Source organism: Danio rerio, chromosome 18 (genome assembly GCF_049306965.1).
Source record: "Danio rerio strain Tuebingen ecotype United States chromosome 18, GRCz12tu, whole genome shotgun sequence".
In the NCBI taxonomy this organism is placed as follows: domain Eukaryota; kingdom Metazoa; phylum Chordata; class Actinopteri; order Cypriniformes; family Danionidae; genus Danio; species Danio rerio.
In genome coordinates, this window is record NC_133193.1 from 17,626,777 (window position 1) to 17,651,743 (window position 24,967).

Consider the following 24,967-nt stretch of genomic DNA (forward strand, 5'->3'; position numbering starts at 1 on the left):
TCATGAAAGTTATCAGAGCGAAGACCAAGTTTCTGAAATGTAATTCTCAAACAGAAATACACTGAAAACACAATTAAGAGCTTTATTGGGGCAATACCTGCAGAAGTAGTCAAACTGTGAATTAACAGACAGCGTATGACAAATAAGCTATATTTTTCAAGTTACTAAACAGGTTTTAGTTTGATGTTAAATCCTAATTTAAAAAATAAATTAAAAGGCTCTAAAGTCGATTTATTTACAATGTTGTTTAAACATTCAGTGACTGTAATATGTTTACTGAAGTACCTAACATTGTTTAGATGTGGTTTAACACTTTAAATAGCGCGCTTGAGTGGGATTTATCAGTAAAATAATCATCAGGGGTATCCAAAAACACAGAAAGCGAAAGCAAGTGTAATTGTTTCATTTCGGGTCATCACAGACTTTCATAAATCTTATTTAGTGCTCGTGCGCGTGGGTGGAGTTTCACCTTCTCCATATTCAGAAGTTGGGTGGCTGCTTCAATCTCCATCTCTTTCCCGTATAAAGAGAGGCCCTAGGTCTCTTTAAGACAAGACAAATTAACGACTTGTACAAATAATTGGCTGCATTGCTTCATTTTTGACATCACTAAAACATTTATGGTGTCCATTGACGCGCTTCATGCTTGAGACGAGGCCAGAGGACCATGATGGAGTATTTGAGCGACAAGTTCTCCTTGAAAAGTCCAGCGATTAAAGGCAGCGATTACTACATGGACCAAGTCATGGATACTTTAGATAATGTGCAGTACTACAACAAGGCATCGCCGAAATGCGTCCAAGCATTCCCGATGCAGAGCAATGACCAGCACTCCTCCATGGACAGATCGTCTCCGTGCGATAACCAAAGCAGTAAGTCAAACTTTGCAAAATGCAATCAAATGTTTTGTAAAATATTTAATAATTCTTGGTTTAGAAAAGAGTGTGTCGTGGTTTTCTACATATTTTTAAAAGTTCTTAGAAGTTTATATAAATTAGTGCACTGGCTAGATCATAAACACAAATTGTTATTTTTTTTTATTGAAAAGTAGCAAGCATATTTCAGCAGAATCAGAATATAAAATACAATTTTGGTTTATTTATATAGTAATATGGTTAAAATATTATTAAGCTAGGTTTAGAAATTAATGATCAGATTAACATTTTTATTTTTAACATAGCATTTTGATTGCGAAAAGTGTAGGCCTATTGTGCATATTTAACCTATACTTACATGTTGGATTTAAAAAGTTAAAAATTCCCTTCACACTTTGGTCTTTTTTGAGTCATTCTGTATTAACTTTTTTAAAAATTTTCTTTTTCTTTATTTTAGTTTAAAAACTCAAAAAGAGGATGCATAGTTCAAACACTTTTTTAAAATAGTTTTCATGAAACATAGCAATTTTTTTAAAATACTGCTGCCCTTCAGAATAATTTAGTTTTCTCAGAATCAATAATATTTTACATTTTGTAAACCGTTTATCAATAATGATAATAATAATAATGATGATAATATAGTAATATATTATTATTATTATTATTAACACTTATGATTAAACTTTAAATATAAAAAAAAGTCAGTCACAAACGTAGGCTAATTGCAGAGAAGTGATTATTTTTTATTACTATTTTTTTGTTGAGGATGAAACTAAAATAATCACGCGGTTTTCCCTAAATCCTACACGTTGACTATATTGATAAATACAGGCTAAATCAATATCATATCGCTATAGTGACTGTTTGCATTTAATAAGATTTTTAAATTCTGTAAGCATTAACGTGAGTAGGCCTATTGAGGTTTTTTGCATCCCCCTTTGAAATCACTATTGAACTGCTTTGTAAAAACATTAACCGACAACAATTAGATCTACAGTTCTGAACATTTTAAAGCTTATATTTAGTTTTAGATTAAGCGCTGCTGAAACTGACCATTTTCTGTGACCTCCTCAGGCGTGACTTACTGCGCTCCTAAATCTGAGGAGAGCAGCCTGCACGCGATGGAAAACTGCTGCAGCCTCAGGGTCTCACCGGCCACAAGCGGACCCGACAAAACAGACCTCGACGAACTCGGAGAAAAATGCGACAGCAACGTGTCAAGCAGCAAGAAGAGACGCCACCGCACAACCTTCACGAGCGCTCAGCTGGAGGAGCTAGAGAAAGTCTTCCAGAAAACCCATTATCCAGATGTGTACGTGAGAGAGCAGCTGGCCATGCGGACAGAGCTCACGGAGGCCCGGGTTCAGGTAAAAAAAAAAAGAAATCTGTCAATACCATTATCAATACCAGTTAACCCACATACCTCGTTCGATAATAACGTAATTTTTGAGAAAACTTCAATAATGTACTTTTCAAACCTTTTGATTCCGCACCGCAAAAGCGAAAACCTTTCATTTTTGCCTCAAATGTCGAAGTTAAAGGAAAGTTGTGCAATGACTTTCAGTTGTACGTTCAGGGCGCTATCATCAATTTAATCACTTAACAACAGAACCTCACAAAAAATAAATCATAAAATGTAATTAGCCTAAATGACAAACTATTGCAAAATACAAATGTATGGGTCTCTCATGGCAAATTTGCCATTTAAATGATCAAAAATATCCTACAAACTCTAAGAGTATAAAAAGGACATTTTAATTAAATTAACACCACAAATTAATTAGCCTTTAATTAAAAAATAATAGGCTAATGTTGTTGTAATTTGACTATTATAGAATTTAAAGTATAAATGAATAAAAAGTTAATTCGCAGCATTACATTCATATGTTTTAGGCATTTTTGCATAATGCTGAGCAGCATTATAACCAACAACAAGTTTCTTAACAAAATGAATGCAGTGTTATCATTTTTTAATATAATATGCCCTAAAAGTACAATTTAACACATTTTTTTCAAAAACGCTTCAATTAGAGTTTAAAATAATCCAATCTATTAAATGATAGGTTGAAGTTAAACAGTAAACAATTGCAACTTCTAGGAAAAGTTAATCTCTGATCCCGAAATTCTGTAATAACAAAAAACTTTTTTTACAGTTCCTTAACAAGCTTCATGGCAAATTTTACCATCAATTATTATATTAAACTCCCAGTTATGGGTTGCGGCTGGAGGGGCATCTGCTGAGTAAAAGGAATAGTTGGTGGTTTATTCCGCTGTGGTGACCCCTGATAAATAAGGGACTAACCTGAAGGAAAATGAATGAGTTATATAAAATCATGAGTAAAGTGTTAAATTACTATCACATGGCATAAAAATAATAATGAATTAATTACTACACAAAATGTTATTTAAATCTTAAATCATTTATTTTACATAATGGAATAAATACCGTCTCTCTATTTATTTTTTCCAAAGGTTTGGTTCCAAAACAGAAGAGCTAAGTGGAGGAAGAGAGAAAGATATGGACAAATACAGCAGGCCAAAAGTCATTTTGCAGCAACTTATGACATCTCAATGCTGCCACGGACAGACAGCTACTCACAGGTGATTCAATCGATTTGTTTGGCAAAAATAAACCAATTCATGCTATTCATATGAACCGGTCTCTAGCTAGAATGTAAACACTGTTTTTGCATAAGTATTCTGCTGTCTATGTTTTTATTTGTTATTTTGACCTCTACATGTCCTACTATAAGTAGGTTTTGGAATCTTTTGTATTAAGATTTTTGATAAGATTTATTATTTGTAACACTGGAGCACAACACAGAGTCAGTTTCTTTCTGAAAGTGAGATTTTTAGCTTTCCTTTTCATTTATGAATGGATGGTTAGGATATATGCTAGTAATTGGCAGAGATACAACTATTTGTCAATCTGAAACAAGAGAGTTAAAAAAGATACATATAAATTAAAAGTTCTTGTATATACAAAATATTTTCATGGAGCAAGAACTTAATTTAATATTCAAATTAGCTTTGAAATAAAAGTAAAACCATTAATTTGAACTAATACATTGTATTTTTGTCCATCATTGCCTAAATATACCCATACAACATTAAACATAAGGTTTTGTGGAGCACAGTAACATTTAAGTCTGTGTTGGTTAAGTCAGCAACCATTTGACTAACGGCATACTAGTTGAAACTGACAAACACAATGCATCAGTTGTGGACAACAGCCTAACTGGAGCAGTGATGTGTTTTGTCAGTAAATGTGGAATGACAAACGCTGATGGAGGATAGCAGATAAAGTTTGAGATGACACTCAATTTCCTTGATCCGAGAGGAGATTCCTCACTCATGTGTTTTCCATAGTCATATAAGAAGCCTGTGTCTTAATGGAGTGCCATTACAACAGGTCTTTATTATGTCGTGAGCAGAGTCAGGACAGTGTTAAGCCAGACTGCAGGGCTCATGTTTGTCTTGTGCACATGACATGCGTGCAGGCACATTTCTGTGGTCAACACAAATGCATTTTTGTGGCCTGCAGGGTTTGTTTTTAAAAGCCTGCTCTGGATTTATTTAAAGTCTCGGCCGTAATTGTCACTGCATTTTAATGTAGATTGAGGGTGTATCTGATATGATGTCATTGGTTTATCAGAAAACATTTTCCCAGGCAAAACTAAAATGCCTAGATTTACATTTTTTAAAATTTAATTAACTTTCCAGAGTGCATTTTCTGTTTATGAATTTCCAAACGTTTTTTTGATTATACTTTTTTTGCTTCATGGCCTCCTGCTCAAGCCTGTTGTTTTTTTTACATTCATTTCAACCACACAAACAATTTTTTCCCTCTCTAATTTGCAATTTTAATGATAATTTCAAGAAATAATTTCTCTAAACGTAGGGTCAACTTTTAGGTGGAAACCCTTCCCACAGTGAGCACAACACCAAGTCTAGCTGAGCAAAACTGTGGACCATTTATCATTGCTTAGGCACAAAATACATTAAGTGAATCCTTATTACAAATTTACATTAGTATATTTCTCACCAAGACTGAACTCTATAACCCTGCTATAATGAAAATTGTATGTTAAAACGCAATTTAAGTAACATATGGAACTAAAAGAAAAACAATTAGAAAGTATGTCATGTAAACAACAACAAAAAATAGTGGCAAAATTTTGGAGCTGCAAATTTTGGAGACTTTACAAAACGATTGCACTAATTAATGTATTTAATAACACAAAGTAAAAATGCACAGTACTTTGAATATTGTTATTGTCAACATTGTGCTTATCAAGGACCGACATTCAACAACTTTATTTTCCTTAACTAACGTGAACATTGATACTGTAATAAATGTATTGTATATTGTTTGTTCATCTGTTACCAACTATAGTTACAGTGAATGACATTTCGTCACCTTAGATTTATAAGTCTCTATCTGACATTTTTGTCAAAAATTGAGTTATTGACATATTGTTATTAAATGACAACTTACATGATGTGATGTTTTTCTATCAGTTGTTTACATTTTAAGACTTTTTAATTAAAAAGATCAAAAAAGGTTTTTCTAAAATGTCGAACTTTAGCTTGGCTTTATAAGGTTCTTTCTGTGAGCCAATCTTCATTTAAAATGCACGCACGAGGACCAATCAGGATCAGCTTTCTTTGTCATTTCACCGGACTGCTTCCGTGACAGCGGGAAAGACCAGAAAGAAACACAAAATCAGAAATTCGAGAAGAAACCTGAAACTGAAAATATATGTTGAAATGTGATTACTTAGAAGCATTTTTTGACATTAAGATGAAAGAATTAAAAAAAAATTAAATGTGAAATATTTTTATTTGTGTATATATAGTCTATGAAATATTTTTCAGTGTTAAACTCATTTGTTCATTGTCTGTTTTCTTTTTAAGTCTTTAAATTTGATATTAAGCCTTGGAGGGCAATTTTCAATCATAATGCATATAATTCAATAAATAAAATTCAACAATTCATATAAAGCATATCATTCAGTAAATATTACCATATTAATTAGGCATACAAATTAAGCTTAATCTGAACAAGAAAAAATATTTATCCTAAAACATTAAATAAATGTTATAGAAAGCAAAAAATGTATTTTTCTCAAGCATCAACATACTGTTAAAACACCAATTTATATTTTTAATTAAATTAATAAGCAGACTGATTGTATTTCTTGAAGTCGCTTCAATAATGATCTGCCAGATAGACCCTTAAAATTCCGAGTAGAAAATGACTTTTTTTTATAATTAGAAAGCTCTATCTGCTTTTGGCCTGAATTTTTTAAACCCCAATTTGCAAATTTGAGAAAATGTACATTTAGAGCACATTTAGGGTCTTTGTCTTGTTGATGTATGCGAGAGAACTGTAACACACACTGATGTATGGAAGGCAAAACTTTGAAGCTCAATATCCCAAAATCATTTAGAACACAGATAGACCCTTATGATTCCAAGACGATGATTTCAGTAGCTGTCTTTTGTAAATCATATGCGTGTAATCATTTTCTGTTTGCTCAGAAATTCAATTAAACAAGGTAAATTCAACTGAATATGGTAAAAAAAAAATTGTAATGCTGTAGGGCGACACCGTGGCTCAGTGGTTAGCACTGTTGCCTCACAGCAAGAAGGTCACTGGTTAAAGCCCCGGCTGGGTCAGTTGGCATTTCTGTATGGAGTTTCTATGTTCTCCCCGTATTTGCATGGGTTTCCTCCGGGTGCTCCAGTTTCCCCAAGTATCATCATACTGTAATTCTTCTGTCAATATGTTTTAGAAAAAAACATGTACTGTATAATGTTACTAATAACATGTTTTATGATTGTGAGTGACAAAATGCATTTGTGGAATGAAAGCTTACTGTAGTGTTATGGCAGAAATAAGTTGTTTGGAAACATGTATGACATATTCTGTTAGTTTTAGAATATTTTGCATGTGAAATTTACTGTTATGCTAAGCTAAAGTTGGAAAGACGAGTTTTGAAAAAGAGAAAAATTAAGAAATGGGTTTTAGTAAGTGTTTTTAGGTCACAGTTTTATAAGACAAAATGTGAATGTTGAATGAAGACTTGGTGTTATGAAAGAAATAGCTGATTTGAAATATGGACAGTATGACATATTTTATGGCATTTTTAATGTGAAGTTTACAATTATGCCAAGCTGAAATTTAGAAATAGTTTTCAAAAATGGCCTGAAAAACTCAACTTTTAAAAAGTTATTTTATAAGTGACAAAATATGTTTGTTGGGTGAAACGTCATGTTTAAACACTGACATTTTCTGTATATTTTTAGATGAAACCTCAGTGATATTTTTTTAATGCATTTTTGGATGGGAAATGTACAACTGTGCCACGCTGACAGCTGGAGAGAAAAGCCACATGGAGAGTTTTTGAAAGTTAAATACTAAGAAATGGGTTCTAGAAACAATTTTTTAGGGCACTGTTTTAAGTGTAATGGAAAAATGAGTAGATTTGAGTCATTTATGAAGTATTATAGGCCATCCGAATATGAAATGATCTGATACGCCAAGCTGAAATTTGAAAAGAAAAATGATGTGAAGAGCTTCTTTAGTCAAATATTGACTAATGCGTTCTAGCAACTAAAACATGTGTTTAGGGTAACTGTTTTATGCGACAAAATGTTTAAAAAACCCTCTAACTGTTGGAGAATTAAATTGAGAAAATAAGTTGATTTGAGACACATAAGACATATTTTAGGCCATTTCAATTGTGCAGTTAACTGTTTTGCAAAACTTAAAGGGACAGTTCATCCAAAAATCAAAATTCTGTCATCATTTACTCACCTTTGACTTGTTCCAAACCAGTTTGTGTTTTTGTTGTTACAAACTAATACTATGGAAATCAATGGTTACATGTTTTCAACATATTTCAAAATATCTTCTTTTGTGTTCAATAGAAAAATAAAATCAAACAGCTTTTTAACCAGTCATTAGTAAGTAAATGATGACAGATTTATTGGATGAACTATACATTTTAGTTTATAATAAGAAAAAGAAGTTTAACCTCCTAATGGTCGCCATGCTGTAGACATTTTAAGCTTGTTTAAACAAACTTATCTTGACAAACTATATATAATATGTACACTCAAATTATTTTTTACTGCCTTTTCAAATTACTTTAATAAAATGAGCTGAATCAACAGTTGTTGAGTTTTTTGGGGGTGGACAACTTTATTGTTTAATGTTTAATCTACTTAAATTTAAATTGGGTGAACTTCATTTGTGTGGACAACATGAATGAATTGTGTGCAAATTTCATGTATGAACTCAAAAGTAGGGTTAACAAGGGTTAAAAAGCTGACCTAGTGTCCTAGTGATTATAAAAGATGCTGATTGAAGTGTTTTCTCTGTCACACAGATCTCCAATAACCTATGGACAGGGCCGAGCGCGGGCAGCTCAGTGGTGTCGTCCTGCATGATCCCCCGAGGGTCCCCACCCTGCGTCACATCCCCGTACCCACATTCACCCAGAGCCGCGGAGCATGGCTATGTGGGATTCCCAAACCACCAGCAAAATCAGTTCGGAGTCAATCATGTTTCCCTCAACAACTTCTTTGCTGATTCTCTTCTGGCTTCGTCAGCGAACAGTCACGCCGCGTTTGAGACCAAACCGGAGTTCGAGCGCCGCTCCTCCAGCATTGCTGTACTGCGGATGAAGGCCAAAGAACACACAGCCAACATCTCCTGGGCTATGTGAACTTGTAATTATTCACAGAGCCAGGACTTCAACCGTTGAAGACTAATAATTATAATATTAATACAGCCAGTTATGCTCATAACTAAGTGGCTGTGCAAAATTTTATTTGAACTTTTTGGTCCTTTCAAAATAGGCAAGACGCTACAGGTGAACATGGTTAAACAAATAGTTACTGTATCACAATTTTTCATCAGTCTATTGATTATATTAAAAGCTACTTTTTTTTTTTTTTACTTTTTTTGTTCTGCATTTTCTATTTTATTTAAATTTAAAGCAAATGATATGTGATTAAATGCAAATAAGGCATTATTTCGATTCAAGTTTGCAATCATTTGCAAATACTTACAGAGCATAAATCTGAACACTGGTGTAAGTCAGGTTCAAAGTTTCTGTGTGTGTTTTTTTTTGTTTTTTTTTTGGACATATTAATGTGGGAAATCATACAGAAGAAATAATAATTCACTATTCAGAAAATACAGCGATCAGCCAGAAAAAAAAAAAAATTCACAATTTTAGTAGAATAAAATTGTGTATTTATAAGGCTGATAATGTTTGAACATATACTTTGGTAAAACATTCAGAATACAGATAAAAATTTGACTAAAGTTTAATCTAAAAGTCCAGTTTTGTTTTTGAATACAGTCTTTAAAAGTATGTGTTTGAATTTGTTCCAAGCAAAAGTTTACACTTGAATCTAAAACAAATTAGATGAAAATGGAATTTTTTTTGATGAATTAGAAGTGTATTTTGGACCTTTTCTTTACATTAGTTTGAAAAAGTGGTTCCACTTATAATTAGGTGGCCATAACTACTATGTAAATGCATCAAAAAATGTACATACTGTGCTCATAATGTACTACTGGTGCTCTTGGGGTGGGATACAGGTAGGGTTAGGGATGGGTTAGGTGGTATGGGTAGGTTTAAGGGTTGGTTAAGGTGTGGGATAGTCAACGGTGTAATTAAATATGTGATTACAGAAATTAGTTACATGCAGGTATTCAATCGATCATAAGTACAATTTAAAAACGTGTATTTACACAATAAGTACACTGTAACAAATGATTAATTGCAGTGTAAGTACATATTAGTTAAGGCCATCTAATATAAAGTGGGCTATTCAAAAAATAAACAGTGCTCAGCATATATAAGTACACCCCTCAGAAATCTATCTTTTAAATTCATATTATTAATTGGACACTATACATGATTTTATTTGTGCATATACATTAGATTACCCGTACTGAAGCGTAATCTGGAGCTTATCTAACAAAATAACTTATGAAAACAGTTCAAAAACGAGTACACCCACATTTATGTTATAGAAAAACATTAAATACAAATTTAAAAAAAAAAGGAAAAAACAAGAGAAGCAAAAAATTCAGTTGACATTTTGTAGGTTGTATTTTTATTTTTAAATTTTTTGTGCAATATTTTGCTTGAATGTTATTGTATTATCTTTAAATTTATAAATATGTTTGATGATTAAAATATTATTATGATAAATATTTGTTTAGTAAATCTGTTTTGTTTAAATGCACCAAAATTGCCTATGTTCACTGAGAAATGGATACAAATATTCACTTTCAAAATGGGGTGTGCTCAATTATGCTGAGCCAAAAGAGCAAAAAAAATAAAAACAGAATCTCAAAACAGAGAGATACAACAAGGAAAAACAACACCTTAATGTCTGGCCTTATTGAAGCCATGTGTTTACTTATTTTGTCTTGGGATCTGTTATTGTGAACCTGAAGGACAGAACTGTACAGTATTATCCTCTTATGACTGTAACAGAGATGTTACGGCCGACATACTAACACTATGTCTGTGTGCTTTGCAGCAAAGCTGTTTAACGCTCTCTAGCTGTGGCCAGTCTGCAGTGCCACATACAGAGGAGCCTGTTTTTTATTTTATGGTAATAAAAGTTCATTCAAATGAGAGTTGTGTTTATGTTTTGCACACTCTTAGCTCCTGCCATCTGTAGAACACATTGGTTTAATATCTGATCAATTTAGTAAATTAAAAACATATTAGAGGACTTAAATGCAGTCTTTTGTTGATTTATGAATATGGTACAATAATGTTGTAAAAAAATGTGTTTTTTATACATTATTAAAATATTTTATCTATTAAATCTCTAATGTTCATCAAGGCTATTTAAACAAAATAAATAAATAAACTTGCAAACAACAATGTTAAATCATTATTTTAAAAAATCACATCAATTTTTATATAATAATAATAATTCCTCACATTTAAATAGCTCTTTTTCTGGACACAAAGCATTTCACACGTTTGAAGGAATCTCTTCATCCACTACTAGTGTGCAGCATCCACCTGGATGAAGTGACGGTAGCCATATTGCACCATACCACACACCAGCTGATTGGTGGAGAGAAGATGAAGCCAATTATAATATGGGGATGGTTAGGAGGCCAAGATGCCAGTCTTTTTAGAGGAACATCCTGGGATTTTAACAGCAATTATAAAGTCCCCATCAATTTACTGGGGCATTAGTACCCACACAGACCTAAGGTTGTTTAATATATACTTTGTAATAAAGCAAGTCAACAAGAACAACACTTATTGGAATTATAATTGGGAATAGCCATGTCAATAAAGGCTTTTAATTATTTTCCACATTTGTTCAAGTGCCGTTTAACCCTAATATACATTTTCTAATAAAGCAAAGTCAAGAAGAACGACACCAATGGTGTAGTGGTTAGTGCATCGACATATAGCACACCGGTGCTCACGGTGATTAAAGTTCAATTCCCAGCGTGAGATCCTATACCGATCCTTCTTTTCTCTCTGCTCCCCACTATATCCTGTCAAATTCTCTGAACTGTCCTTAAAGATGAAAAACCCGAAAAAAAATTAAATAAATAAGAACAGCTTATTTGAATTTGAAATATGGAATTAATCCATGCTGAATTTGTTTTAAAAATACAAACAAACAAATAACAAACATTCATACAGACATACTGTACACAATATGACAAATATTAATACTAATATTAACTTACCCCAAACCTTTGAATGTTAAAAACTAAACTTCTCCTTTTTTATATTTTATTTTGATGTTTTGCATACAGGTTTGTAAGTGCTGTAGATATTTTAGCATTTACAAAAGACATATGATAATGCCTAGTACTATTCATTCAATTATTTTCTTTTCGGTTTAGTTCCTTTATTAATCTGGGGTCGTCACATCGGAATGAACCACCAACTTATCCAGCATATGTTTCAAGCAGCGGAAACCTTCCAGCTGCAACCCATCTCTGGGAAACACGCATACACACTCATTCACACTCATACACTACGGCCAACTTAGCTTACAATTCACCTGTACCACATGTCTATGGACTGTGGGGGAAACCGGAGCACCCGGTGGAAACCCACGCGAACGTGGAAAGAGCATGCAAACTCCACACAGAAACGCCAACTGATCCAGCCGAGGCTCGAACCAGCGAGCTTCTTGCTGTAAGGTAACAGCATTACCTACTGCGCCACCGCATCACCTATAATTCTACTGTAACAGTGTTTTGTAATATTTTCATGAAAATCAAAATCAGTAAAAAGCCCCTGCTCTAATAATTTAAAGACAAACATGTATTATTTTGTGAGCATTTTTGTTAAACTTAGAAACAAAACGTTCAACTGATGCATTAAAAACATGAGTGAACTGTTTCTGAAAGAGAATAGAAATAAAATAAAAATGAATTGGGCAGCAACTTTATGAAATGACAAATCATAATGTGTAAACCCAGAAAATGGGATACAACAGAGAGGAAGCTGTGATTATTAGCTGTTACGTCATAATAGCAAGCTGAGGAAGTAATGGTGTGTTTTTATACCTATTTTGAGAAACATCTGCTGAATAAGGTACATTTCTGAAAACAAGTTTTTTTTAAATCGAGTAGAAGTAAAGAATGTAAAGGAGAATACGTTTTAAAAACATGTAAACAAGTTCCAAATCCAAAACTTGTTGCGACAACCTGATGTTACAGATAAAAAAACAAATCAGTTTAAATGACTTAACGGTGCTCTCAGAATTAGTTTTGGATATTTCTCTATTTTTCAATCAATTAAAATGTTCATAATGCACTTCTCATACCTTTCTGGTGACTTTAACAGATGGCGTGAGTTTCTGTGCATGCTTTGAAGTGTTGCTGATCTCTCTCTCTCTCTCTCCTCGTGGTCACTGCTCCATCATTTCTCCAGCGTAAGACTGATGGTGCAGCACACATGAGGCAGGAGATCCAGCACACTCTCCTCCAGATGAGATCCATCAGCAGGCCAATGGGTTTGACCCTGTGGGGTGAGAAACGTTCATTAATAAAGAGCCTCACACTCAACTCGGGGGAGTAAAAAACGACAGAGAGACGGATCTCCTTCTGCTCTGCACAACACGCCAGACCTGCAGCTCAGAACACACTTGAAAAATTATGTCAACAGAGACAAATCGCTGCAAAATTCAGCTTCTTAGTCAGTTAGTATCATATTTGCATAATCTAATTCATAACACTTTTATTTTTATTACATTTTAGGAAGTTTTATTATTAAAGCTTTGTTGTTTTATGAATTAGGTGCATTATTAGTTTTCATAAAAAATTCCTAAAACTCACCAATGCAGTTCATAAATGATAAACAAATACATTTATAACATATAAACAATGATACTGCTGTAAAGAATAATTAAAAATAGAATCAATTATATGTGTTTAATTTAAAAAAAATAACACATGAAGGGGGTGTACATGAAACCTTTATCATGGCATGACCTGTTATGAATATGAATGAGATTTTATACATGCTTATGACAATAAATGCCATTCAGTTCCATCCGCTTATTTCATTTTAAATGCAAAGATGACATGGTTTGAGATGTCTTTGAAACAAAATAACTTGTCATAAATCCGTCATAAACATGATTGTCATGAGGCCATCATAACGATATTAATTTTATAACAGCATCATTCATATTGTTATTGACCTTAACTACAATGGTGTAGATTAAATTTGTCATTAAAAGTCATTATTAAATAGCAATGACGCTTACTGCATCCCTATTTGCATACTTATACTATGTCCTAAAAATACATATGCATGAATGTATTTTTGAATTTGTTTATGTCAAGTTGTCATAAAGTCATCTTGAACAATGTCAAATATTTGCATGTAAAATGACTTAATAAGCAAATTAATAATTACTTCCTCATTAACGGATTATGTTTCTTAGTTACATCCCCTGTCAATCATCTCGACACATCATCCACATTTCCGTTATATTTAATTACCTACTTCATTGGAAAAGCAGCGGCAGGTCTTTGAATAATTCACTATTCACATCTTTATTTAAGTCCACATTGTTGTTGCAGATGAAATACAACATGGAAAATCTCTTTTAAATGTTTTCTAGTTTGCTAGATAGATATAACTTCACTAAAGCCTCTCTACTTGACAGTTGGTCTCAAGCGTCTGCCATGTTTGTAGTTTGTTTACACGTTTTATCCGAGTTTGCAGTTCTAGTCAAATTCCAACTCAGGCTTATTATGAAAATGTACCTCTATATATATTTCTGTAGAGTGCCAAATACGTCCCAGGAGCTACGTTTTTTGCAGCGTTTGTTTTCATGAATCCACCAGAGGCCATGGGGTATGCTTTTTCACATCTTAAAGGGCCATGAAACCCCCTCGTTTCAGCAGTGTGTTTTCACACCTCTACTTTGGAAAAAGTCAGAAAAGTGGGCGTGTCCAGCTCTGTTTAGGGGGGAGTGTCGGAGGAACTAAAGTGAGAGGGTGTGGGAGTGTCTATTTGGGCACGCGCGAGTTTCAGTCAAAATACTCACACACAGGAGAAAGAGATGGTGTTTAACCTACATGGACATCTGTAGTGGAATTATTTGCCAAATTAAATGGTGGACTTTAACTGCAGTTTGGCTCTTTCATTCAGGGAATTCATGTCCCTCGCGACAAACGAGATATTTGATTCGAGGATCTGCTCTAAGCGTGTATTTTTCATGCAATGTTTGATATCGCACGGCGAATGAGAGAAAAAAACCTCCGCATTTTCCGGAAACTTAGATGCACACGGCAGGTAGCGTCATTATTCCGTTATTCCGTGTGTTATTCCGGTCACAAAATGCTGTTAAAAACCCTACACGAGGTTAAAGTTTGGTTGTGGTCCTAACATGTTACGGTGCAATAGTTAACTTAGTTCGATACGAACAAACTGAATTAACAAAGAGCACTAGTCGCTTACCAAATCTGTAGGGACAGGACAATCACCAGCAACTAGAGCCGCGTCTTTTTGAAGAGAATACTGCAAGCGATTCCAGATCTCAGCATTTGCAGATGAGAACAGCTCTCAGGTAAACAATAATCCTCCTTAGACACGTAAGTTATTGTTGTCGAGCGTCGCGTACACTGTTAATCCACACGTAAGTCTGAGCTCTCACAGAGAGAAAAAGAAAACGAAACTTAACGGCAGCAAACTATAAAAGCAACACTTCACACTTGTTTTGCCAACACAACGTGGCGTCTATGTCGTGTAAACACAGTAATGAATATTAATGAAGTTGCACAATAGAGCGCGCTGATTGGTTTGAACCAAGCCTTACTCATGCATTAATGCAACACACTGTAAGACGTAATAAGACTCACTCTGGCACAGACGCCCAGTCTGCATGCTGGAATACAGGCTATTATGTCATGACCGTGACGCAGCTTCAAAAATTCGTTTCAAACAGGAAATAAAGCAAAAACAACCAATTTACACTTTTTAGTGAAATATAGGTGTCTTAATAGTGTTTTTAGCAGTGTGGGACACATATACGACTGTCAACAGCTCAAAAAATGTGTTTTGGTGTTTCATGACCCTTTAAATTTCTCTCGCGAGTGTCATTCGTGCCTGCTGTTCTCACGTAAATCCACTAGAGGCCGCTGTTGAATCACTCGTTTACTTACTGAATGACAGAAGGATCGATTAAACCACCCTCCTTCCCTATAAGCCCAACCGACAAAAAAATTTAAAATAAATCCAGAAAAAGAAAGCCCTCGCCTGATTTTTACCACATTTTCAATTTTACCACATTCTTATCCTGTTATTTACTTGTTTATTTATTTTTTTGGTTTCTGTTTTTACCTGCTTTCTGTTCTTACCTGCTTTCTGGAACCGTTCTTTGCCAGACTCAAACCCTGTCATGTGGTCAACTCCTCTCTGCATCTGAAGTCTGCTGACGTACATGGTGAGCTAACCGGACAAAATGGTAACAACAGGAAAGCCATATGGAGGTAAGGGGTCAGCTGGTAAGAGCGAAAAGGAATGGCGTCATATCGCTCTATAGTTAATTTTAAAGATGAAATGCAGCCATACGTACTTCTGGCTACATAATTTATGATCACCAGAAAAGTATATAAAGCTACATTTTCAGAATGCGCCTGTGTAACCAAATTCATTAATAGTTAGTCCAGACGCTTCTACACTTTGAATTTCCACCAGAAATTGTACATCATCCAGGAACCTTTGGCATACTCTTCAAAATACTATGGTTTGGGACACACTAATTCGTTTTCGATTAGTATTCGGATAGTATGTGTATTGGAACGCAGCCGCTGTTACAAAATTCTTTGACAGAGTATTGAATCTTAAAGAGAAATTGTAATGACAAATTCAGTTTGTTCCACTTAAGAACATCATCAGAAATGATAATTATCATAATAATTATACTGACCTCATTACAATCATGTTTATGACATATTTATGACAAAGTTATGTTGTCTTGTTTATGTCAAGTTGTCATAAAGTCATCTTTAACCATGTCAAATATTTGCATTTAAAATGACATGATTAGACATTTAATAAATATATTGACTGTTGCAAATGGTGGTTACTAGAGGTATTGCATATTAATAGATGTGTTGAGATGAGGTATCCATAGTATTATAAAAAATGGTATTATAGCCATTATAAAAAAATAAAACTACTAGTAAGCAATCAGCATCAAGCACTGGAACTTTCATTTAATTACTGTACATTTGCACTCATACTTACTAAAATGATTTTTAAAAAACAAGACACACACAACTGGGATGTGTTGCCCAACAACTTGTGCCTTTAAATGGCTCTCCTCCAGACTGCTCAGAGATTTGCTGTTTTCTGTTTCCAAGATAGACATTTTTGCCCCACGCTGCAATCAAGCACAATATGGTCTTTATAATATCGACATGCCAGTAAACATTTAAAATTAATATTTTCGTGGACAGCTTATTCATTTACCTCTACATACAGCTGGTGCTGAACCAAAGAAAGCAGCACATGTCAGACATGTCACGTCACTGTCTGATAAAATCTCCAACCAGATTTATTTTATTTGTATATTTGATTTAAAGTTATCAGGGACAATTACATTCCCAAGTTAGTTTTATGAACTAGCAATCAATCACTCAAATTTCACTAAAGGGATATTTCTAGCTAAAATGAAATTTACTCTGTCATTTACTCACCCTCAGGTCATCCATGATGTACTGTTAGTGACTATTTATTAGCTGATTTTTTCTTTGCTGAAATTATATAAAATAATTTGTGACTCCTAAATGAACTTTAAAGTGAAAAAAAAACACTACAAGCAAAATAAAATTAATACATGTGGTTACTGACGATACGCCGAGGTCTTATGAAGCAGATCTCTGCATGTGCTAGAAACTGAGAATTAGTTTGCAATATTACTTTTAAACCACATACTCGACAAATGGTCTTGAGTGCATTCATGACAGATTGAAGCAAAAAATTGTTGCAGCAGACATGGGAACAAACTTACATGTGAGCTGAAGCTGTTTTTGATGGATCTTTTTAGTTTGGTTGCAGCACACACATCCTCTGTCACCATAGTAAATGAAAAATATACAACTATATAAACAAAATAAATAAAATCATAAAGTAACAGATTTAATGCGCTGGATAAAATGATGGAGTTAAAATGAATTGATGTTGACATATTGATATTTTACATTGACAGTAAAATGAAGTTATAAAATGTACAATATATGAAAAATACTATAAAAGGCATCGGACAAACATGTCAACCCTTTATTCTAAGAATCCTAATTAGTGAACTATAATTCATTTTTGAAAACATAAGTAAAATTTTGTTTAAAATTAGTTTTCATTATGTAGCTCCATTTTGTCCGGAATGTAGATCGTTTAAAACAAAAAAATTAAAACCACAGATGCATTAAATAAGTGACAGTAAAGACATCTATAATATAAGATTGTTTCAATAAATCCCCTTCAAATATTTGTAAGAAAATGCTGCAATGCATAACAATTTCCACAGAAATATTCAGCAGTTTCAGAACAAAAACTATTTTCTTTTTTTTTTTTTAAATAAATCACAACATATTAGAATGATTTAGGAGGGATCCTGTTAATCTCAATGCTGAAAATTCAGCTCTGAATCACAATATATTTATATATATATATATATATATATATATATATATATATATATATATATATATATATATATATATATATATATATATATATACACACACACACACACACACACACACACATACATATACAGGTATATATAAATTCACATATACTCACCTGACACTTTATTAGGTATATCTTACTTGTACTAGAGTGATTGGACCCTCTTTTGCCTTCAGAGCTGCCATAATTCTCAGGCAACTGAAAAATTCCACTGAGATATTGGTCCATATTGACATGAAAGCATCATGCAGTTGCTGCATATTTTAACAGCTGCACATCCATGTTGCAATCTCCTGTTCCACCATATCCCAAAGGTGCTCTATTGGTTTTTAGATGTGGAGGCCATTTGAGTAAAGTAAACTCATCATCATGTTCAAGAGACCAGTCTGATGATTCACGCTTTATAACATGGCACGTTCTCCTGCTGGAAGTAGCCATCAGAAGATGAGCACAATGTGGTCATAAAGCCAACAACCATGCCACATTCAAAGTCACTTAAATCACCTTTCTTCCCCACTCTGATGCTCGGTTTGAACTGTTGGAGTTCGTCTTGACCATGTCTACATGACTAAATGCATTGAGTTCCTGCCATGTGATTGGCTGATTAGAAATTTGCGTTAAAAATCAGATGGACAGGTGTACCTAATAAAGTGGACATATGCAATATTCACAATTTTAAATGCAAACCTGCATAGGGAGCTTTTAAACTGTAGTGTAATTAAGAATTCCAGAGCCCTGGAATACAAATTAGTGTCTGTATAGAGTAGGAGAATGTCTACAATTTGTCTTTTATATTCTTAGATGATGTTGATGAATGCATATTATCATTTTCACTGCTTATCTGGAATATTATAGCATCTGACATTATAATATTGTCTTACACATATTCCCATTATAGACCTGTCTCAACAATTGGCTGAAACAATATACAAACAAACTCTGCAAAACTATTTCTCCTCTCTCCTCTGCATGTTCTTGGACTCATTATAAATCTTCAAAGGTCACAAAAAAACATGTTGTTGTGAAATATTGGATAATGCAACTTAAAGGACCTCTGGGTCACTTCTGGCCTGCCTGCTACGAGTTGAAGAGCGGCAAGACAAGAAAACTCAGCTCTTTGCTTAAGTATGTCACACTTTTTGTTTTCTTTGCCACATTCACTTTCTGATGGACATTTCAGCTGGGTCCCATCATTCACAAAAACTCCCAGCATGCAGCGGGTGGTGATTTTTTTAGCCCAGTGCCGAGCGAGGGGCCGGCGATTGCTCTTCCTGCCAGGACAGTAATGTATGTTCAGTAGGAGCCGCGCTGCTCGAGTCGGTACTGGCCTTCGTGATTAATGAAAGCATTCCCCGAACCGAGTCTCCTGCGCAAAAGAAGCCCGTGTGAGTTATTGTGTGTGAAGTGATTTTTTTATTACCTTTTCACACAGAGCTGGGCTGTTTCAGAGAGCAACATAAAGTCATGGAGATCAGGAGGAGAAGCCGTCTGTGATTGATGTAAATGCTAACAAATAGTGGTGTTAGTACCTGGAAACAAAGAGCACAGACAGACTGATCAGGTCAGATACATGGAAAACAAATATCAGCTGGAGCTGGAGATTCGAGAGCTCAATTATGTCCAGTTGGAATTCTCCAATTAATGCAATTCAACTGTAAATGAAAAAGCCACAGTTTTGACGTGGGTGACGGGTGTAAATGTTAACAAATAGACCCTTTTCACTTTTACAGATTTGTCAGCACCAGAAATCATCATGGTTGGGTAAACAGAGAGCAGCAGTGTTGGGTAAGCTACTTTAAAAATTACTTATTACTACCTGAAAATTGTAATCTGATTACATTGCTAATTACGTAATGTAAAAAGTAATCAGATTACTAATTATTTTATTTTGAAGTTACTTTTAAATCATGAAATATACAGTTGAAGTCAGAATTATTATAATGATAATTATAACAAAAATTAAAAATTATTCTAGCCGAAATAAAACATATAAGACTTTCTCCTAAAGAATTTTTTTTTATCAGACATACTGTGAAAATTTCCTTGCTCTGTTAAACATCATTTGGGAAAATATAAAAATAAATAAATAAATAAATAAAAACAAAGGGGGTTAATAATTCTTACTGTAACTATTGTAATACAAAATAAACTGCAGCTCATTCAGTAATTTAATATTCACTGAAAAACATTACAATGGGTTAATCACAGCAGCTTGACACATTCAAAAGACTAAAATAGTTCGCCATAACTTAAAATACTCTCATCATTCATTTGTTCCAAACCTGTTTGTCTTCTTTTCTAAATAGCAAAAAAACTGGATACCTGTAACCACTGACATCCATAGTATCAAAATGCACCGTTTGGGTGTTCTGTACTTGTCTGAGGTAATTTGTCTACCTAACTGTACATATTCCAAAGAATGAAGCTGATCGGTCAGTTCTTGTCACGTGACTCACGGTTTTCAACTGAGTGCGCCTGGGAAATGAGAGTGAGCGCAAAAGATGTGAAAAGTGACCAACCCCATAAGCAGCTATGCTTCTCTTCACATTCAGAAGATACCTTTACTCCTGATCATGCACAACGTTTTTTTACTTTAGCCCGTTTAGGCTGCTGTAATTTTGGGCGCATTTTTGTCCTCCTTGGTGACAAGTATTGTTTTAGAATGCTTTCTGTTCATATTCAGCATTTCAGCAATATTTTTGTTTTTACACTTAGTGAAATCAAAGTATTGTTAGTATTTCCAGTTGAAGAAGCTCTCGAAAGCACAGAGAAAACAATGTCAAATTTACTGTCCCACTTATATATTATAAAAGCTGTACAATGTACAAAAAGCTTTATTCCACACAATTCTTTTATGTTGTCCCAATACAAAACTATTAACTTAATAGTTTTTACAAATATAAGTGGATTGAACTTAAGTTGTCTGAAAAAAATCTAAATTTACAATGTTTTATTTTGCAAGCTAACATTGTTACTCGTAAGATGAATACTTCAATATATATCAATATCCTTATCCATGCCCTCTTAACGTTATTTTGTTTTCAAGTCCCGCCCCCTACTCAATATTCCATTTCAGTTGGAAGTACATAAACATACTGAAATAGAAGGCTCAACAACTTCTGGTTCACGCATGCTTTAAGAAGCTGACGACTGTTGAAACACATCATCACCGTCTTGTTAAAAAAGAAACTATTTTAGTACCTGACAGAAAGACTAATTAGGTAAGAAAGGTGGAAGTAAAAATATCAACAGGAACTGTGAGGAGTTTTTTTGAATCTATCATCAGATTAAACAATTGCACATGAACAGCAATGGAGTATTTTGTTTTTTTTATGAAGCAAAAAAAAGGTTCATTCGGTGTGTGAGCTTTCAGTTGTTGTGTTGGTGAGTCACTATGAGTGTCAGGCTTGATGCGTAACATCCTCATGAATAGTCAGATCTGGCAGCAACCCGCTGAGATAACAATGTTGACTAATGCCAAGACAAACAGAGCCAATAAACTGGCCAATTAACCAGCAGAGACAAACAAACACAATACATCACCAAAATTACCTTTGACATCTACAAGTCTAACCCTAGTATGTCTACTATGTATAACCCTAGTATGTGTATATATTTTTAAGTGAACACATTGCTCACTAAGTCAGTTTTAAAACTATCAAATCTTAATATTTTTGAGCTTTCACTTAAACAGATAATTAAGGATATAATCTATTTAAATTACAGGTTGTTAATATAACGCCACTGTTGTATACAACCAAGGCTTATTCTAAAATCGTACCTCTATATACATTTCTGGGGACCACCAATTACGTCCCAGGAGCTATGTTTTTTTGCCATTTTTGTTTTTGCAAATCCACCAGAGGTTGCTGTGTACGCTTTTTTAAGATCTCAAATTTCTCTCACGAGTGTCATTCGTGCAAATTCATCAGAGGCCGCTTTTGACTAACTGAATGACTGAACCATCAACTGACCCACCCTCCTCCCTACCTAAACCCAACCAATAGTATTTTAAAAAGCACAGATTGACCACCCACCCACTTCCCTAAACCCAACCGACAAATTTTAAAAAGCAAAAGAAAAACCCTCACCTGATTTTTACCACATTCTCACCATTATGTACTGTTTTAATTTAATTTTTTGTATTCTGTTTTGGTCTTACCTGCTTTAAGGAACTGTTCTTCACTGTACTCGAACCCCATCATCATGGTCAGCTTCTCTCTGCGTCTCAAGTCCACCAACATACATGGTGAGCTAACTGGACAAACTGGTAACAGCAGGAAAGCTGTCCATACGGAGGTACAGCTGGTAAGAGCGAAAAGGAACGGTGTGAAATAAATTTCTATCTCCACAAACTACGAGCTACCTTTTCAGAATGAGCCTGTGTTGGTTGTATATATGACCATGGACTATAAAAATCATGCTGTATAAAAAAACTTTGCATTGATGTGTTGTTTGTTAGGATAGGACAATATACGGACTTTTATTTTGAAATTTTAAAATCTGAAATCTGACTGTTTAAAAAAATATAAAAGCTGAGAGAATCACCTTTAAATTTGTCTAAATAAAGCACTTAGCACTTTATTTACATTTACTCATCTAGCAAAAGCTTTTGTGCAAAGCAACATATAATTGAGGAGGCATTTAGCGATTCAACAAGAAAAGACATTACACACAAGAAGTTATTATACAACTGAAGTAAGAATTGAAGTAAGAGCTAGCACTAGAAGTAAGAAGTGCTAGTTATACTAATGAATTGGTAGTGCTCAGAGAGAGCTAGTAGGAGGGAGTGTTTTTTTTTTTTATAGAGCAAGGAGTGTTTCTACAGCTGGTTTGTCAAGTCCAATCACCTGTGTTTAGCACCTTTTATAAATGCACAATGTATTTTTAAAAGATATAAAGTGATTGTCAAGAAAAAGTCTAGTGCAAATGTGCAAAACTGGTCAGTGTCGGACAAAGTGTCAGCGAGATGAGTGTGTTTTCTACAGGTGGTTTGTCAAGCCCACTCAAAATTGCATGTTTTGAGGTTGTCGAATGGTGTCCTAGTTTTTTTCGTGGCTCCAAGTGATCGAATATATTAGCATTGAATGAATATGTTTTGGAAAGTGACTTATTTAAGTTAGAGACCCTGGTTACACTCATATACCATAAAATACTCCAGACACATGATCTTAAAATTCTCTCAAAACCAAAATCACACTACCAAATGACAAAATAAGAGGCCTCTTCTCCAGTGACCAGACTCTTAGTGAGTTCACAGCAGGAGCAGAGAACCATCTAAAACCCTCAATCCCCATCATCTGCACTGGCTCATCTCTATGCTTAAAAACTCACAGAGGAAACACTATTCAGCTTCACTTAAAGCCTGTGTCTCTCTATCAAGAGAAATGAAAGAATACTCTATATGACCATCCTGATTTCTTTCGCTAGTCACTATATTTGAGTTTGACTGACATTTACTCTGGAGATCCAACATTAGAGAACAATTTATAAACAACTGATTTGTTTCCTCTCTGTTCAAAATTTGAAGAAAAACCTGACGATGTTTTCTCTGTTTGTTTATATGTTTTTCTATTTGAATGTGTTTTTGTAACTTACAGGGGATCTAAGATCCCTCGGCCACTGTATTTCAGTCACTTAGAAAGGCTCACTATGTTGCAGAGTCCGTAGAAACTGGAAGGTGTGGCTGCCAGATAACTATTATTTTTAAATGATTATTAATAAATCTAAAAGGCGCCATATTAAATCAATAATTAAAAGAATCTCGAAGTGTTCTCTGATATTGATCAACGCTCTTTTTCAAACATTTAATTTGGGTTTTTTTATACTAAGATGTAAGGCTGGGTGATTAATCGAAAAGTAATCAAAATTCAGAACATATATAATTGATCACATATTTCCATGTCAATTTTCTTCAATTACTTTCCCTACCATGTGTAGAGTCACGTGGCCCTGCTGTGTTAAGGCTGATTTATACTTCTGTGTCAAACACACGTGTACGGTCTGGCACAGCCTTCGTGCGGTCACATACCCGCAAACCTCTTGAAAAATTTAACTACAGGTCGCATGTTTGCACTACATTGACGATGATTGAAAGCTGTGCCATGATGCCTTGATTTCTATTACAATAAAATTATTAATTACATTAAAATACTTCTGAAAAGAAGATTTAAGAAATAACAGTTTAAAATGTTATTTACAGGATATACAAGAGTTATTTTATTTAATAGATACTGCTTATTTTCTACTTTTAAAAACATTAAAAATATTTAATTTTGTTTCCAAAAGTGAGAGTTGTTTGTTTTCACTTTTTTATAAGAAAAAAAAATGACTGCTGGTTTTAGACATTGTGTGTTTTAATTTCAATTGTTCAACGTTGATGTTCAATAAATATTCATAGATACTAGATAATGTGTGTTTACTTCAATTATTTTTAAATCAAGAAATGCACCCTTCATTCAAAAATCTCTTACTAGTAATATGTGAGCATATTTACTGTACAAAACTTGTCAGTGAACTGTGAGGGCAAAAAAACTAAAGAAACAAATAATCGCTCATTAAGCGTAATGGAGTTAAAATTTTTAAATAAATGAAATTTTGATTTTAGGCCAAATCGTCCAGCCCTACTAGGGTGGTGTACTAGGGCTAAAGGGTTAGTACGAGATTTTTATTGATTTTACATGTGAGTGGTCACAGCATTTTTAACATTTTTTTTCCAATAAACAAAACAATATCTACTCCTCAACCCCCTAGCCCACAGAGAAAACAGCATCGACTGCAGCATCTTACCAGAGAAGCGTGAAGTGTGACATATTATACCTCTATAAATAACTGCAATATAAATAAACATATCACACA

General features: G+C 34.0%; 2 protein-coding genes across 2 annotated transcripts in view; both read left to right on the forward strand.

Moving 5' to 3' along the window:
• The window catches only part of lrriq1 (leucine-rich repeats and IQ motif containing 1), a 67,095-nt gene extending 54,077 nt beyond the window's left edge, over positions 1 to 13,018 (forward strand). The window contains exon 28 of the mRNA XM_073929928.1: positions 12,833 to 13,018. Coding sequence (XP_073786029.1) covers positions 12,833 to 12,979 — 147 coding nt within the window. The 3' untranslated portion in view covers positions 12,980 to 13,018. The remainder of the gene's footprint in view (positions 1 to 12,832) is intronic.
• Positions 671 to 8,611, forward strand: alx1 (ALX homeobox 1). Its single transcript, NM_001045074.1, is given in 4 exon segments — positions 671 to 872; positions 1,950 to 2,242; positions 3,348 to 3,476; positions 8,273 to 8,611. Coding segments are annotated over 4 exon segments (963 nt in total).
• Positions 13,019 to 24,967: the final 11,949 nt, after the last annotated feature.